Raw genomic sequence first — 17,786 nt, forward strand, 5'->3', positions numbered from 1 at the left:
GTCCAGTCAATGTGTATACATTTTCACAAATCAAAATCTAGGTAATAGTTTTGATTATATTAAATTGATCCAATCAATGTACAGTAAAAAAGTTCAAACGATATCAGATAATATTATATACATTTTAATTGAGTAAACCAGCCTTGTAAAATTGTCAGTATAATACATATCATGTTTGTGTAATTGTGAAACTAATAATCTGCTGCACTAGTTGCCAAATAATCCCTACGGCCGATATTAGATGCTTGTTTGGTTTGTATTGCTTCTAATTTAGGACAGTCTGTAATCCTGTGGCCCAAACCACCACAATAACTGCAACCTCTTTCATCTAAAATAATAAATATAAGTTTAATATATTCTGCAAAGAAAATAAAAAAATAGTAAATTTGAACCTCCAAGTTGCAAGTATTTCTCATTTTCTGATTCCAACTCGGACAAAAATAATGGAACATTTTGACGAGCTTCTATTAACAAATGCTTTAAATCCAACAGTACAGATTCATCATTTGCTTTATTGATAAATGTTGTAGCTATACCAGTTTTACCTGAACGACCAGTTCTACCAATTCTGTGTACTAAATTCAAAAGTAAATTCATCGTTATTGAACATAAAAAAATATCATACTATTATGTTTCTAATCACTAACCATAGTTTTCTACATCATCAGGCATATCATAGTTGATTACATGCTGTATTTCTTCAAAATCTAAACCTTTTGAAGCTACATCAGTAGCAACAAGTACATCTTTTTGGCCTTTCCTAAACGCATCAACAGATTTTGAACGTTCCTCTTGATCTAAACACACAGGCGTAAAAATATAATATACAATTATACAGGAAATATATAACTAACTATACCTTTTCCTCCGTGTATAGCCACAGCTTCAACTCCTTTGAGTAATAAATATTCATGTATTGCATCAACGTCTTGTTTTTTTTCAGCAAAAATTAAAACTGGTGGGGTAGTTTTTTTTAAACATTCTAGCAAATAAACAACTTTTGCTTCTTGTTTGACATATTCTACTTCCTATTATTATATACATTTATTAGATAAAATATGATAAATTAGAATTAAAATAAAAATTTACTTGAATGACATTCATAGATGCTGCACCTGCTCTACCAACATTGATGGTAATTGGTTTGACTAGGGCTGATCGAGCAAAATTTTGAATTTTTTTTGGCATAGTGGCTGAAAACAACAATGTTTGTCTCTGACCCTAAAATATAATTTGATAATATACAATTGCTATAATCAAAGTGTTTGAGATGATGTTTATAAATATTAAAAGATATACTAACTTGAAAAAAAGAAAATATAGTTCTCACATCTTCTTCAAAACCCATATCAATCATTCTATCAGCTTCATCCATACAAAGGTAGCTAGTAAATAAAATTAATGTTCATTAAATTCAAATATTTTAAAAAAGTAAGATTAAAATGTATTAACAAACCGACAAACTTCCAAATTTATCATTTTCTTATCTAACATATCCATTAGTCGACCAGGAGTTGCAACCATTATGTGCACACCTCTAAATAATACAAATAAAAATAACAAATATAATATTTATATATTTATTTATATACATAAAAATAAAGTTGATTGTTTAAATATTACCTTTTAATAACATCTAGTGATTCAAAAACGGGTATGCCTCCTATAGCTAAACATGATCTAAGTCTTGGGTAATTGGATCGTTCCAGAAATGTCATATAGTGATTAATAATATCAAATGTTTGTTTTGCTAATTCTCTGGATGGACAAATTATTAATCCTATAAAATATGAAACAGTTCAAATGTTATTCATTAATTTATTCATAAAATACTAATTATAATACCATAAGGTCCTTCATTAGGCTTGAATGGTAATTTTATTTCTTGTTCTAGACAAAACATCAAAAGTGGCAGTACAAAAACTAAAGTTTTACCACTGCCGGTAAATGCTATACCAATCATATCTCTTCCAGATAATCTATACATAATATATAAATATTTCATTAAATAAATATTAATCTAAACTAATAATGACTGACAAATTTGTTTTGTATAATACATACACAGTGGGAATTCCTTGGATTTGAATTGGTGTTGGTTTTTTAATACCTTTTTGAGAAAGTCCAGCCATAATACCCTTATTTAATTTCATTTCTCTAAACGATTTGAGAGGAGGAGGAATTTCTTCACCTTCAACTAGTATACGTAATTTAAGACGTACATTTTCATGGCGTTCTTCTGTCATGGCTAAAATATATCGAGGAGCTGTCCAACTAGAATGAAAAAATAACGTTTATTTAAAAAAGTTTTAAAATAAATAGCATTTTAATGTTGTTTCAACCAATGTTTATTATAACCTTGTTTTAATTGGATCATCATATTGGATGCCTTTGGCCAACTCAGCCACACCCATCAAGGCTTTTTTTTCTGCAACGCTTTCCAAAATTTTTTCTTCTTCTTTCAATTGTTTTTCCATTTCACTTTCTTTTTTTGCTGTAATTTACATAACACATTACAGGAATATTCTTATAATATTTAGTAAAAATAAATAACCTTACCTTCGGCAAGTTTCTTAAGTTCTGTATGTTGATCCAAAAGACTAATGTTTGATTTCCTACCCCATACTTGTCCTTCAGTTTCATCATCATCTAATTCCTCACTAGATGTTTTAACTTTTCCAGATTCTTCTTTAAGCTAAAAAATTTTTTAATATACTACAGATTTAATTTACTGATTAATCTATTTCAAATAATATACAAAATAAAATTAATATTACCTTTGAGAGTCTACCTAATTTAAGTAACTCTTGTTTTTTCCGTTCTCTGACGGGCACATATGGTACATACTCATCATCGGAATTGGTTTCTACATCATTGTCCCTTCGATACCGCTGAAGCAAATAACACAAATTAAGTTTAATTAAAAATACAATAATTAAATAATTATAATAGTATTTCAGAAACAATGCTGTGTAAGTCATTATTACCTTATGCGGTACCTTGAATTCGGACATTATTATTTAAAATGTTAAATAATTAATTGAACCTATAAAAAAAAAAACAAATAATAATATTTTTTTAGTTTAAGACTTACGTTTGCATTTTGCAAATCCAAATAATGTAAACGACTCGAATCGTACAAGCAACTAAACAGGTAAACAACAACTTTGAAGTTGCATCAAAATATTATATTTTATTATCTCCTGTGTATAAGAAGATAATGGATGATACTCCTGATAAGCGCTATCGTCAAAGGAAAACTACATTATGAGCTGATACCAACGGACAAAACTTACCGACGAACCACGAAGAAGAGAAGATCAGCTACAAGATCGGCTATATAAATATCTTCTCTACATCGTGTCCGTGATCTGTGCATATTATAATTATCTTCTCTGTATCGTTAAAGTTTAGATAGCACAAAAAAAGGTTCTATTGTTCTGTGACCTATCATAGTATAGAACATTAAATAAGTATTAATTAAGTCATTAAAGTGATTTTGTTGGATATTGTTTACCATTTTACCACGTTTGGCAGCAATGGGTCGTTCCCACTCTCCCCCCCCCCCCCCCGCGGCCCCGTCGATCATCATCAACGATAGCACTATCTTAAATCGTACCCATCACGGCCGTCGCCAGACACCAATATCGTTGTCAATAAATTGTTTCCAGTTTTCCAGTCCATTATATTATCTTAATTGCGTTACTTCTCGTTTCTTCCAGTGCGTGCGGTATATCTTAACGTGTTAATAGTACAAAGCACCATTGCTATATTATTATTATTTGTATCTCAATAAGATTTGCAGGGGTAAGTTTGGAAATAGCCGGACGTACGTTATGATACCGACCATGGTCGGACGCTTAGACACGGCGGAAAGAAGACACAAACACGCGTCGAAAAGGCATGAACAGTAAGTGTCAATCGAAACAAAATGTAGATAGGTATTTCGTAGACGTGATCTCTCTGAGCAGTACTGCGGTAGGCACCCGTCAGACTTACGCTTGTTGATCGAAATGATGCTTTGTTTTTTTCATAATAATTATAAACGTCGTCGTTCGATTCATCGAATTGTGGCAACCGTGTGTGTTTCCGGTGTCTTGATGATCCCTAGTTTCGACACTCGGTACCCATGTTAAATTCAACGATTTAACTTGGTATATCATTATGTGTTTACTCCCTAGTTCAAAAGTTTTATGTGATCGAATGCGACTTGTGCTGTATTATAAGTTTTCTTTGATAGTGATGTGTGACAGTATTTTTGTGGGATTTCAAATAATTTGCACTATAAGAATCAAGTAATAACAATACCATAGACAGTGTTTGGGATTTTCAATATCTATAACTCATTATTTTCATAATGTTGAATCACTAGAATCTAGTATAATCTTATACTAATGACAATATACTAGTTAGAGTACCTACGTGACAAATATTCGACATCAACGCAGTTAAGCTCCCTGGCAATTTGTTGGATTTTATTTTTCAAAATTTGCATGCTTAATTTGATGGTACTGCGAAAAAAAAATGCTATTCATAACCTTATGAGTTATGATTGAATACAATTAATATTCTGGTAATATTCAATATTTTATTTGTTGAAAATTGTATAGAACAGTATAAACAAAACATATTTGTTTATTGTTATTAATGATATATATCGTGAAGATTTTATCCTAAAATTTTATTATATACCTATTAATTATATTTTAATTTAATTTTAGCTAATCATAACTTTTGAATATATGATTTTAACATCTAAATTATTTTATTTGGTTATTTTATTACTCAATTTAATTTATAATAAAATTGTAGATACTTAGGTATATTCAAAACAGTATATTTTAATATTCTAAATTTTAAAAAGTTGACAACTTCATTATTTTTGTTATTTAATATCAGATAATCATAAAATGAATAATAAATGTATTCTATTTTCTCAGTTAGTTTAAATATTATTGTGTAATAAAATTTAAATTATACAGATTAAAAATGTATCTTACAAGAAAAAACTGTGATTTCAGTGTAATAACGCATTTAACTCCTATGATAAATGTGTAGGCCTTATTAGTTTGTTTGAACAAAACGTGATAATATAAGCTAATCATTATCATTTATCACTTACCATTGTTTTTGCCGAGTTTTAGCTGTTAGGAAAAAAAATATATTTTGTGTATATTCTGATTTTCGTAGGTTATTTGCTCTAAATAGTTAGATAGTTAGGTATTTGATCTAAAAAATAAGGAGAAGTTATTTTGACTAGGTATTTTTTTTTTTTTGATATACTACCGATATATTTATTACCATTCTTCCTGACTTTAACAATAACGATTGAATCTAAATATATGTTTTTTATGGAATATCCTGCAAGGTATAAAGCTTTTACATAAGTAGTTGTTCTCATTTTCATAGTTAGTTAATATAAACAACATCCAGCTGATGATAGAATAATCCTACGATTAGTAAGAATCTTATTTAATTATACTTCTGATTATTTATATATAACCATAACATGAAATAATTAAAACATTTTAGGTACCTAAATGTTACATATTTTTTTTAGATTATTAATTTATATTTTATTAAGTATAGGGTGCCTTTAAAAAATGGAGTGTTTTGTTTATGCATCGGTACTATGTACCTATGATCTCAACCTTATGAAAATTATTATATTACTAAAATAGAGTTTTTCAAGTTTCCTAGCTGTACCTAACGAAATGTATATTAAAATAAAAATATTGAAAATGTAATTATTATTATTATATTATTGTTATTGTTAATTTACATTATTTGTCGTGTACGCAAGTGATTTCTCTTTTAATAAGTGTAAAAACATCAATATCTAATCAGTTTTTAATATTTTACTGTAAATTAAAAAATAAAATATACATATTTATTTTTACAAGTGTAATTTTCTAGAATTTGATGTCAATTTCAAATTTCTTATTAGGTACATTTAAAAAAAAAAAAAATGTACCTAACATTTTGAAAAAAAAAAAACACTGATTAAAGTCATTCAGTTAACGCCGATGTAGTAAGCATAAACGCTCTTGGTAAGTGTATTAAACTAAAATTAAACTTTTACGTGAGGTTATTCTTTATTAAATTATACTAAAACAATAATCGTTTCGTAGGGTAATTAATTTTTTCACCATATTATGAAAAATAATAATATGTGTATTTTTTAAAAACTTTTATAGTCTTACTTCAATTTGTTGATCAAACGTTTATTCACATATTATATATATTTTTTTTTTCAGAAATCCTGATGTTTGTTGACAATTAATTGTAACATATTGGTAAAAGCCTATGAGTCATGAAGCATCATGTCTCCCACAGGCGCACCGGCTTTACCACCTCGTAAACTATCACAAACAAATCGCCCTCAATCTGTCGAACCAATTGCAACTAGATTGCAAAATCCATTACTTGAACCCAGTTGCATAGAAGAAGCAGAATGGTATTGGGGCGACATAACCAGAGATGATGTACAAGAAAAACTTGCTGACATGCCTGATGGTACATTTCTGGTTCGAAATGCATCAAATAAGGCTGGAGAGTATACTTTGACATTAAGGAAAGGAGGAACCAATAAATTAATAAAAATATATCACAAAAATGAAAAATTTGGTTTTTCAGAACCTTACAATTTTTCTTCTGTTATTGATCTTGTGAACCATTACCGTAAAGTTTCTTTGTCGCAATATAATGCGACATTAGATGTAAAATTATTGTACCCTGTGTCCAGATTTCAACAAGATGAAGAGTTTGGTACTTGGAAAAGTTTGAATGTAGACGTTGTATGGATGCGTTTGATCGAACTGCTTAAAGATATTTTGAAGAAATCTATTTCATATGAAAAATTGTCTAAAGAATTTCAGACTACAACGGTCGATATATCGTCAATGCGTATGGGACTGCAACAGTACCAGGAAGTGAATAGAATGTTTGAAGATCAGTTAAGAGTACATGATAAATTTCTTAACGAAGCTGAACGCCATGAATCTGATAATCTAGTTAAAAATATTGAAATAGTAAAGAGACGAATCAAGTTACTGCTAGACGGCAAAGCGGTACTTGAGGAGAAATTATTCACGTATGTTTTTTTTTTAAAATATATATTATATTATTTGATATTAAATGTAGTTATTTTGTTTTTAGACAAGTGGACTATAGTCAGACATTGGAGCGGCAAATGTATCAATTAAAACAAGAAGGTGCAATAATCACACGTCGGAAAGACAAATCAGTTCGGTGGTTATTGAACCATGGTGTGGCTTACGAAGCAATTCATCGAGTGTTGAACGGCACTGATTGGAATACTTGTAAGCCTGAAGATATTCAACTGCCTCAGAACCTCTCTCATTTAGATGAGGGTACTTGGCTGCTGCAACCCTGTTCACGTGTAGATGCTGAGCGTCTGTTAAATGGCAGGCGCAATGGAACATTTTTGATACGACCTAGTCGTACAGGGCAATCAGCATTATCTATAGTTTGCAATGGAGTTGTAAATCATTGTATAGTGTACAGTACTCCAAAAGGATTTGGATTTGCTGAACCTTACAATATATATTCATCTCTAAAAGATCTAGTCATGCATTATTCTCAAACTTCCTTAGAAGAACATAATGATTCTCTGACTACTACATTAGCTTACCCTGTGATTGCTGAAAATGACAAAAAATTAAATGAGTAGTATATTACCAGTATCAACAAGCATGCCATAGTGTTTATGCAATTTGGTGATTCAATTTTTGTGATAATAATTACCTATTAAATGTTAATTATTTACTAGTATTAATAAGTTATTTAATGAGGAGCAATATTTTTCATATAAGTGTGCATTATTAAGATATATTATTGATGAAATTATATTTTAACTTATTTGTATTTATTATACTAATACCAACTTGTTTTCTTTTGTGTTCAAATATTTATGTAAAAATTATTTGTGTATAGTATACATTAAATTATGTTAAAAACATTATAAATTTATACAATTTAACAAATTATTTTTTGTTAAAAAATATGTGTTTTTATTTTTATATTCTAATATATTAGAACAACAATAATGAAAATTTATTTTATTCTCACCAAGTGAGAACATTTATTGTCATAGACACATATAACTATATTAACAAGAGTGATTTTTAGCTTTCTACTATACATTTTTAAATGTTTTAAAAGCATATTTGTGATAAGTATATTATATTGTTTAATACTCTTTTAAATAGTTTTTTTTTTATAATATGAAAATGCAAAAACTATAAGTTAGATGTTACATAACTTAAAAAATATGTCATATGCTATCAAGTACCTTTTCAAATAGTTTATATTCTAAAGTCTAATTGTTAATAGTATCTAATAACCTAAAATTGGCCAAACATGGGGAAAATACCAAATTAACTAAAATATACCTCATCAGTAATCTCTCACAAAAAAAAAAATTTATTAGCCCTAAAGGCTAAAACTATATTTCTTGATTAAAAACTATCATAAATTATCTATATTATCTACATTTACAAATAAACACAAACATAAAAGGATAAAATTCAACTTTTCCTTGCTGAACAATTAATAGACCTAACCTAACCATAATTAAAAAGGTGGATAAGTGGATGTCGCTCTGCTGTACAGTAGGTTACAAGTGGGTCACTGTAATGGATGGTGTTAAATTTGAATTCAATGATATAATATCATTGTATAAGAAAAACGATTCTGAGCGAAAACGGTCAGTCAGCCTATGATATTACCAAGTATATTTGATGATATTATTGTGAATAAAGTAATTTATAAATAACCTATTTACGTGGAGCCTTGTTTTCAATTTTCAATCCTTAGCTATAAAAGTTGAACATTTTATAAATTTTTAACTACAAAATAATTATTAAATTATAAATTTGATAAATTCTGTCCAAATTTGATCTTTAAATGCTTATAAAAAAAAACTGTGCCTATGTATTTTCAATATTTTTCAACTGCTATTGTAAAAATATATCAGGAGTCTTGTATTAAATTTTTACACTTTTTGGCCCAACAGATAAAACTTTATTGATATTTATAGAAAAAAAAACTAAAAAAATTGAAAACTGAAAATGCCCGTAAACAGCTCAAAAAGTGTCAAAATATTTTCAAAATTGTATGGTGTATAGGAAATGCTAATATAAACATTCAGTGAAATTTTCATGTATCTACAGTTATTCGTTTTTGAATTACAAGAAAATAAGGAAATCGGTACATGAGAAATCGAGTGAATATCTAATGTTGTAAAAATATGAATTTAAAACGCTCATAAAAATTTAATTTGACTTTCTTGTAGAAATTTTTTTTTTGATAAAGTTAGACAAACTTATGAGGAATCTTGTATTAGATTTTAAAATCTTAGATTTAAAAAGAAAATTTTTTATGAATTTCTAACTCAAAATAATTTGCAAATTTTCGTGATTTTTCCGTATTTTTTCAAGATTTGAACTTTAAACGTGTATAAAAAAAAACTGTGACTAAGGATTTTTAATTTTTTTCATCTGCCTTTGAAACAATAACCTAGGAGCCTTCTATTAAATTTTCAAGCTTTTTTACCCAACAAATAAAATTTTATTGATATTTATAGAAAAAAAAATTTAAAAAAACTGAAAACTGACAATGTCCGTAAACAGTTCAAAAAAAGTCAAATTATTTTCAAAATTGTATTGTGTATAGAAAATGCAAATATAAACAACCAGTGAAAATTTCATGCATCTACGGTCATTTGTTTTAGAGTTACACCAATAACCAAAATCGATTTTGTTAAAAATCGATTTTGCGTAAAAATTCCCGTTTTTCCTTAATTTTTCTTTTGTTTTTCACATCGCTTTTGAAAACTACTGGGAAATTAAAATTTTGACCTCCCCAATGCACCAACGATATTCACTTTCCCATCGAACAAGATACTGAAGTCGAAAATCGAAGCATTATTTCGACTACTTATCGTGTACACAGACACAAAAATAAAAAAATAAAAAAAAAAAACACACATCATTGTAAAATCAATACATTCATCGTTTCACTCAGAATCTAAAATAAATAAAGATGAAAATAGTCTGAAAATACTCAACAAACGTCAAAAGTCTAATAACAGTGGTCGTCTGACTTGTGTAAGCTTTCTGTTTACTTAATATAAACAGGAAATTTCGACAAAAAATTTATGGTAGGTATATTTCTGTTTTACCGGACAACCTTTTTTGTTTTAATGTATGCATTCTGAAAACAGTGGTGAAGTCAGAATTTGGCGGTAGGATTTAATTTTGAAGTTATAGCTTATTTGAATTCCGATACCTACACCACAAGTCGAGGGATGTTTTCAATTTTAATTGTTCGAGTGCGACCACCCAGGGTGTTTATGAAAATACTATTCAAATTTTTTTATATTACAATTAGCTATAAGTTATAAGTTATAACTTTAAAACTAAGTCCGACCTCTAAAATCTGACTTAACTATTGTTTTTAGAATCCTTAATTACATATTATGTTAAAACAAAAAAATTGCAAAGAAAGGGTATCCGGTAAAACAGAAGAGTTCCATCTAAACAAATTAATATTTTTATTGTAGTATTATAAACATAAAAGGTATTAACAAAATGTTCAATAGTTCGAATTTGATTTCTTTTTACTAATCTTGCGAAGTTTTGGCTGTACATGGTTAATTTACATAAATACAGTTTTGTTTTGCGGTGGGGGGGGGGGGGAGGGTGGCGGTCATAAGTAAAAAGATATTTTCGTTACATTATTGTATATTTGCATGTGATGATTTCCAGTGGCCTTCCAGATTCCGAATTCCACCGGCTAATATATCTTTTTGCCTTGACAGTTGCCTGTCCAGATAAAAACGCCGTTCGTGATCGAGGTTCGAACAGGCAACGTTTTTTTTTCTAATGCGATTAATAGGCCTGTACTATTATCTTGAGTCAGAGGTCAATAATATTATGCAAATAAATAATATTTGACAAATCAAATTCAGGACTGACTGGCGACCGCTATCATATTGGAAATTTGAAAATCGGTTCAGTAAAGATTAATTTGCATTTCCTATTATTTATTTACTATATTACGTACCTAGGTATACCTAATTTAATTAAAATGGTATATTTTTAATAGGAAATAGGCATATGCACACTGCGCATACATTTAGTCAAAATAATAGGATCTAAAATAATTATTAGTATTTTAGCAATCGGAGTTGTATAAGGTAAACCAATTTTCTGAAAATTGACTGGCCAATAAAAGAAGATATGGCTACATACGATTATACGAACAATTCGTGATTATGAATGTCGTATCACGTCCGTCAACATTTTTGTGTGTCTGACTTAGTAATATATAAAATAAACTTAAATATTTGTTTGTACCATTTTCTATAACTTATATTGACTTCCGAATTTTTTTTCGGTGTTTTTACAAACAAGATTATTTATTTTTTATAGTTTAGGTATATAAATATATAATACTAAAATACTTATTACAGTACTTATTATTCTTTACATTACAAATAATAACTTTTTTTGTAGCCCCTAATTTTTTTTTTTAATGTATCTTTACTGTATTAACACTAACGAGGTAATGAAATGCAGTAAAAGGTCTCGACATACTTTACATTACCTGTAAACTTCAGAGTTATGTTAGATAGCTAGTCTATCAAATTTCAAACTTGTGATTATATTTAGATCTTAACGATTTTTGTTTAATAAACTATTTGTTTTTAGTGATATCGGCTCTTGCTGTAAGGTTTGGTCAATGATTATTTAACTGTTTTTCCTATGGCCCTTAAATGTTCAAAATTTAACCCTAAACTTTAACATGAAAATTAATCGTTTTTAACTTATTTTATTTTAGAGAAGACAATTTTGAACGTCGAAAGCCACACAATTATCGTGACAACAACAAATCCCCCGAACGACAGCACCGAAGACATAATTCAAATTCCGACGATGATGATCGTAGAAAAAGACCAAGACATGATCGCAGGGATAACTCAAGACAACAAGGCAGGTCAGATTCTGATCACGTATGGGGCACTAAAGGCTCGTCGTCTAGTGAAAGGAAACCAGTAGCGAAAAAAGAAGAACCAAATTTTGAAACTACTGGCAAGTTAGCCGAGGATACAAATACTTTTAATGGCGTAGTTATAAAGTACAGTGAGCCAGCTGAGGCGAGAAAACCGAAACGACGCTGGCGATTATACCCATTCAAAGGAGAGAAACAATTACCTGTATTACACATACACAGACAAAGTGGGTATTTACTCGGACGTGATCGTAAAGTGGCGGACATACCAATAGATCATCCGTCGTGCTCAAAACAGCACGCAGCTCTTCAATACAGGCTAGTTTCGGCCAAAAAAGATGGGCGCCGTGTCAGATGTATTCGGCCGTATATTATTGATTTAGAGTCAGCTAATGGCACTTATGTTAATAACCAGCGTATAGACTCAAAAAAATATGTGGAATTGATGGAGAAAGACGTCGTTAAGTTCGGGTTCAGTTCCAGGGAATATGTGCTTTTACATGAACATAGCACGGATTCTGGAGATGACGATAGTCTTGCCGAAGACGATCCAAACGAGGAACCCAATGCAGATTAAATGTAAAACTTGTCTTAAGGAATTAAGAAGTTTTCTTATTTTTTTAAACTGTAAATAAAAATATTTTGATACAAAAAAATCAAACTAAGATCAACATTTAATTTCTTGCGATTTAAATAATTACCATTGCACAATGTAATTTCATGAAATTTAATTTTGTTTGTGTATATAATACAATGCACGGGGCCTGGTGTGACTCGGAGGTTGGCCTCATTCACTAACGTATTCTGAGGTCAAGCATCGGCCGACGCGTCGTTAGTTGCCGGATGGCTGTCCACCAAGATTTTTATTGACGAATCCTCGCTTCACATACACGTGTTTCTCAACCAACTGTAACCCTCTACAAAATGCTAATGGCCATAGTTACCAATGCTTCTTAAGATCAATAAAAAAAAAAAGAATATTTTTGTAAACAATTTAATGACCTAAAAATAAAATAAGTTTTATTTCATATTAAATGAAGATATATTATATTTAATAATCTTGTGTCTGTTATGAACATTATTTAGTAATTACAGCTGTTTATACCTATTGTATAGTTGTATAAGTAGGTCGTATGACTGATCCACTATTATAAGATATAATTATTATTCTATAACTTAAAGTGCTAATATTATAATACTATAATTTTGCAGGTAAATCACAAAGATACGATTGTGTGGCACTCGAGTAAACTCGTCTTACGTGTAAGACATTTGATATAATAATATAATTAATGATGAAAAGGAATTATAAAAAAACTTACAAACAAAATGAAGGTGTCCGTGCAAAAAACAAGACATATCCATTCTCATTATAAGTACGGTTTAGATAATAGTTGATAAAGAAAAAAAAATTACGAATAAATTATTATTCAGTACCTAATCTATACAATATTATATTCGTTGTTATTTGCATTGAAGCAATTAAATGGTATACATAACTTATTGTTTATATAATATTTATATATTTAGTGCCAATAAGAAGGTACCGTGACAGATAACAATGATGATTTAAAAAATAATAACAACAAATTATACATTGGATATAACCAATGTTATAGTCTTATCCAAATGTACTATAAAAAAATACAGCAATACATTGATACTTCATAAAGGTTTAATATATTTAAATAATAATAATATACTTTGTTACAAAGTCTTTGTAAAATTGTAGACTGTACCTAGTACCTACAACATTTTTAGGTGCATACTTAATGCCAACATACTAACATAATACTAACATTATTATATTATGCGACTACAATGATACGTGACAAGGTACTATTGAAATAATATTATTATTAAATTGAAACATTTAGTTTATCACATATTATAGGTATTATTTTGTATATCATAATCGATGAAGTACGGTTGACGCTCGTTTTGTACAATTAGTTGTTTCTTTTAAGTTTATAAATAATATTATACACTAAGTTATTATTTATATTACTATTTATTTATTTTTATTAGTCAATATTTTTAAAGTTTATTTTCAAGGATAGGTAATTCAAATAGTAGATATACATTACCAAACGTTTAACTTGAACGGGAAACGGTCCTATTATAATTGTATAATGAGGTTAATAAATAGATAATATTATACTCTTTAAAATTCATCATCGAAGCCGTTTGACTCAACAATATAATAAATCTCTCCCTATACCATATCATCTAACCTACTATTTAAGTATAGCCTTCATATGATAATTTGTGTATCTTCAAACTTCTATATTATATTTATATGATATACTTTAATCTTGCCAATATTATCACCGAATAGCCATTGTTGTCGCTTTTGCGAAAAAAAGGAATACTATTTGAGTTATCCTTGAATATAGAGTAGAACAAGTAGGTGTAGGTACCTAGTTAAAAAGTTACACATAAACCGTTGTAAATAGCGTAAACAGATAAGTTTCACGTCTCGCTGGGTTTTGCTTTTAGAATACATTTGAGTTTTACTGTAATACATTTTAAACCATTCGAAAAATTGAAAAATTAAAATAATTACAAAATGTTCGATAATCATAGCCTGCAGTGGACAGTGGACACAGTGAAAATGATTTATTTTATGTATCGTTTAATTAATATGACATTACACATTAGAAGCTTTTTTGCCTTCCCAGTAATAAGTTTGACCTCGGATTACCGAACACAAACTAATTTATAAAATTTAACTAATATAATAATTTATATTATAATATGTCAGGGCCACTTTTGTTGAAGCTACAGTATAAAAAAATATGTTGGAGTGATTTTCGACCCAAAGCCAACTCGAAAGAAAATGGCGTGTCGGGTCAATTTTCCTTCAAAAATGAATCTACCTGCTATTTTCCTCCACAAAAAAAGTTAGTTTCCATTTTCCTCCAAATATCAAAATATTTAGCTGATACCCGTGATGTATTGTTGTGTATACCATGGGTATTATATTATATTATAAAGGAAAAGTGACAGTGTCGATGACATCATAACGTCGTAACTCTGAATTAGCCTAAGCCCTAAATAGGATACGTACTTACTTGTTTTATTTTAATTATAATTGTTAATAATTCTTATTTTTAAGTCAAATATATATATTTTTTGGTTAATATAATATGACTTAAATAGTATTTTGTGTGGCAAGGGCGGGAAATTGCCTTCCCACACACGCCACACATACTATTTTTTGTCCCGCCTCTGCGTTCATCGATCACGGCAAAAGTAATGCACTATGCCGATATCTATGCAACGACCGGATTATTCTACGAAAACAATTTCATGAAAGAAAATATATTTATTATATTCATAATATTCCTTTATAATATAATTTAATATAATATATAATAATATATAATAATATTGACAATAGGAATAATATAATTTATTCCTATTGTCAAGATTTATTTATTTTTTTTTTTGGAGGAAAATGACTGCGGCCAAGTTATGTATTTCTCCCTTCATTGTCTTAAAAAATCTAATAAGATTACCAATTCTAAAGTAGGTCCTACCTAATATTAAGGGGATTCTATACCGTGATTTTCTGTTTTTGTCTAACACACGCGCAACATAGGATTTTAGAAAGATTCTGAAAACAGATTTGAATTCGTCATCAAGTCTACTTTAAATCGACTTTCCCACAATTTTGATTTTTTGATTTTAGCTTCTCCAAAAATTGAAATACAAAAATGTTTAAATACTCTTTTTTAATATGACGTTTTCTGGAATTTGGGGGATAATATCAAAAATGTGGAAAAGTCAATTTCAAGTAGACTTTACGACGAATTCAAATCTGTTTTCAGAATTCTTATCGCTTCAATATATCAATTGGAATGTTTGGCAAAAAACACGTCTAAAATATTATGTCGCGCGTGTGTTAGACAAAAACAGAAAATCACGGTATCGAATCCCCTTAAAATTATAATTTTTTATAAATTATATTAATAATATATTTTGTAAATACCTATGTAGGCATAACAGGGTTTTCTTAATTTAACTTTTAATTATATATAATACCTACTTAAATACCATATTTTCAAAAACTTGTTATTTTTCTAACTATTTTTTGGAGTATTCTGTGGTGATACAAACTTCTGTTTTTTAAATGAGAACCTCGCTTTTTTACTATACCTATAAATAATTTAGTGGATAATCTTATCGAACATTTTCATGTAGGTATCTAATTCAAAATTCTAACGAGTAGTTTCTCAGTTATTAAAATGTTTACACTAAGGGTGGTTTTACAAAAGTATGAAATACGAGTAGATATAATGGAGACTGGTTCCGCTATGGCAGGAGGTTATGTGAAGATGAGCAGAAGAACCGATTTTCATTGTTCTCTCGCTGGACCGAATATAGTCTTTATTTTATTTAGACTATTTTTAAAATCAATTGTGTTGATAAATAAATATAATTTACTAACATTTTCAATGCACTTACAATATTTTAAAAATAATTCAGTTGGTACATCATATATTATTATAATAGTTTAGTGATCTTAAAAACTTTATATTTATATGCAAATTGAATGTTGAAAATTTAATTACCTACCTATTTTAAGCTGATTTAAACATTTTGATATGAACATTTTAAATTCTTTGACTATAATAGTCGAATATTTAGATCTACCTACATTTACCATCCTTTGATTTTCTTTTACTTCACATAAGTTATGACACGTTTAGCCAATATAAAAGGAATTACCTATTGAAAATGTTCTTATACCTACTTTGGACCAAACATATTTTTAAAGATTGTGGATTCATTCTCGAATTGGTATATTTCTGTTTTTCGTAGGTATACTGCAGCAGTATGATGACCCGAACAATAATACCTATCTAACCCTATAAAAACATGAAATTGATTAAATCCAAAAAAAAAAATGTATTACCTATATACACAGCTATAGGTAGTCCTTGCAAAAAAGATATCGCATAAAAATCAAAAAATACCGGAAGTATATTTATAATAAGGTGTACCTATGAAGATTTAGCAAAAAGTGATTATCCTTTTAAATCTAATAACAATATTTGTTCATCAACCGTCAGAGGCGTTGTAAAGTTAAAGTTTTTAGAAGGGTGTCAGATTTACAAAATTATGTAAAAACAAGAAAATACTGCAGGCTCTGTGCCCACTGGTTAAACTGTCACGCCGTAACTTCGTCCCTGAAGTTAATATATTTAAGTAAAATTTATGACAGTTTTGTCGGTTACGGACAATTAAATTATTATTTTGCAATATTTTAAAAGTGACTTCCAATATTGCCAATAACTCGAACCGACCAAAGTGTTGGCGTTTGCATCAGTATATCATAATATGCGTAATTTTATAATAATAATAAGTAAATAATAAACATTATATGTTAATATTTTTAAGATTTCGCACTAGCTTCCCTTGAAAATAAGTTATTAAGTTATCGATTGCATTATGAGATCAATTTTCAAGGTCAGACAAAATAGGTGAATCGCAATCAGCACAAGAATAGCAAACTGCTGTTAGTAAAATATTCACAATGTGGTAAATAATACATATTTTATACATTTTTTTCTCCAAATATTGATCGGATAAAATATAAAAATATATTAAACATTCTATCATTATAATAAATTATAATTATAATTCTATCATTATTGTCACTTTTCAGAATCGGTACAGAATATCAATTTATTATATTATAGGTACATACCAGTCTTTAAGATTTAGCCACCAAGACGTAAGTA

General features: G+C 28.7%; 3 protein-coding genes across 3 annotated transcripts; 2 read left to right on the forward strand and 1 right to left on the reverse strand.

Annotated features, from left to right (window-relative positions):
• Position 1: 1 nt before the first annotated feature.
• On the reverse strand, positions 2-3,427 carry LOC132951637 (ATP-dependent RNA helicase abstrakt). Its single transcript, XM_061023456.1, has 15 exons — positions 3,297-3,427; positions 2,988-3,046; positions 2,778-2,891; positions 2,560-2,695; positions 2,359-2,494; positions 2,065-2,274; positions 1,846-1,979; positions 1,624-1,780; positions 1,457-1,537; positions 1,304-1,385; positions 1,090-1,221; positions 860-1,028; positions 648-797; positions 393-575; positions 2-328 (listed from the first exon to the last, which is right to left on the reverse strand). Exons 2-15 carry the CDS (start codon positions 3,012-3,014, stop codon positions 192-194), a joined length of 1,848 nt encoding a protein of 615 aa, XP_060879439.1. The 5' UTR covers positions 3,015-3,046; positions 3,297-3,427; the 3' UTR covers positions 2-191.
• A 176-nt stretch (positions 3,428-3,603) lies between these two features.
• On the forward strand, positions 3,604-13,075 carry LOC132951639 (smad nuclear-interacting protein 1-like). The gene is made up of 2 exons (XM_061023459.1): positions 3,604-3,910; positions 11,866-13,075. The coding sequence occupies exons 1-2, from the start codon at positions 3,837-3,839 to the stop codon at positions 12,611-12,613; spliced, it is 822 nt and encodes a 273-aa protein (XP_060879442.1). The 5' UTR covers positions 3,604-3,836; the 3' UTR covers positions 12,614-13,075.
• On the forward strand, positions 6,300-10,572 carry LOC132951640 (phosphatidylinositol 3-kinase regulatory subunit gamma-like). Its single transcript, XM_061023460.1, has 2 exons — positions 6,300-7,093; positions 7,159-10,572. The coding sequence occupies exons 1-2, from the start codon at positions 6,324-6,326 to the stop codon at positions 7,691-7,693; spliced, it is 1,305 nt and encodes a 434-aa protein (XP_060879443.1). The 5' UTR covers positions 6,300-6,323; the 3' UTR covers positions 7,694-10,572.
• Positions 13,076-17,786: the final 4,711 nt, after the last annotated feature.

The sequence above is a fragment of the Metopolophium dirhodum genome, chromosome 9 (genome assembly GCF_019925205.1).
Source record: "Metopolophium dirhodum isolate CAU chromosome 9, ASM1992520v1, whole genome shotgun sequence".
Lineage (NCBI taxonomy): Eukaryota > Metazoa > Arthropoda > Insecta > Hemiptera > Aphididae > Metopolophium > Metopolophium dirhodum.

Bases quoted from the DNA above. Each gene is read 5' to 3' on its own strand.
- LOC132951637 (XM_061023456.1), bottom strand. From the start codon at position 3,014: ATGTCCGAATTCAAGGTACCGCATAAG. The intron at 2,892-2,987 runs GTAATAATGACT...TATTTGCTTCAG, and splicing joins AATTCAAGGTACCGCATAAG to CGGTATCGAAGGGACAATGA. The intron at 1,029-1,089 runs GTAAATTTTTAT...ATATAATAATAG, and splicing joins CATCTATGAATGTCATTCAA to GAAGTAGAATATGTCAAACA.
- LOC132951639 (XM_061023459.1), top strand. From the start codon at position 3,837: ATGATACCGACCATGGTCGGACGCTTAGACACGGCGGAAAGAAGACAC. The intron at 3,911-11,865 runs GTAAGTGTCAAT...ATTTTATTTTAG, and splicing joins GCGTCGAAAAGGCATGAACA to AGAAGACAATTTTGAACGTC.
- LOC132951640 (XM_061023460.1), top strand. From the start codon at position 6,324: ATGTCTCCCACAGGCGCACCGGCTTTACCACCTCGTAAACTATCACAA. The intron at 7,094-7,158 runs GTATGTTTTTTT...TTTTGTTTTTAG, and splicing joins CTTGAGGAGAAATTATTCAC to ACAAGTGGACTATAGTCAGA.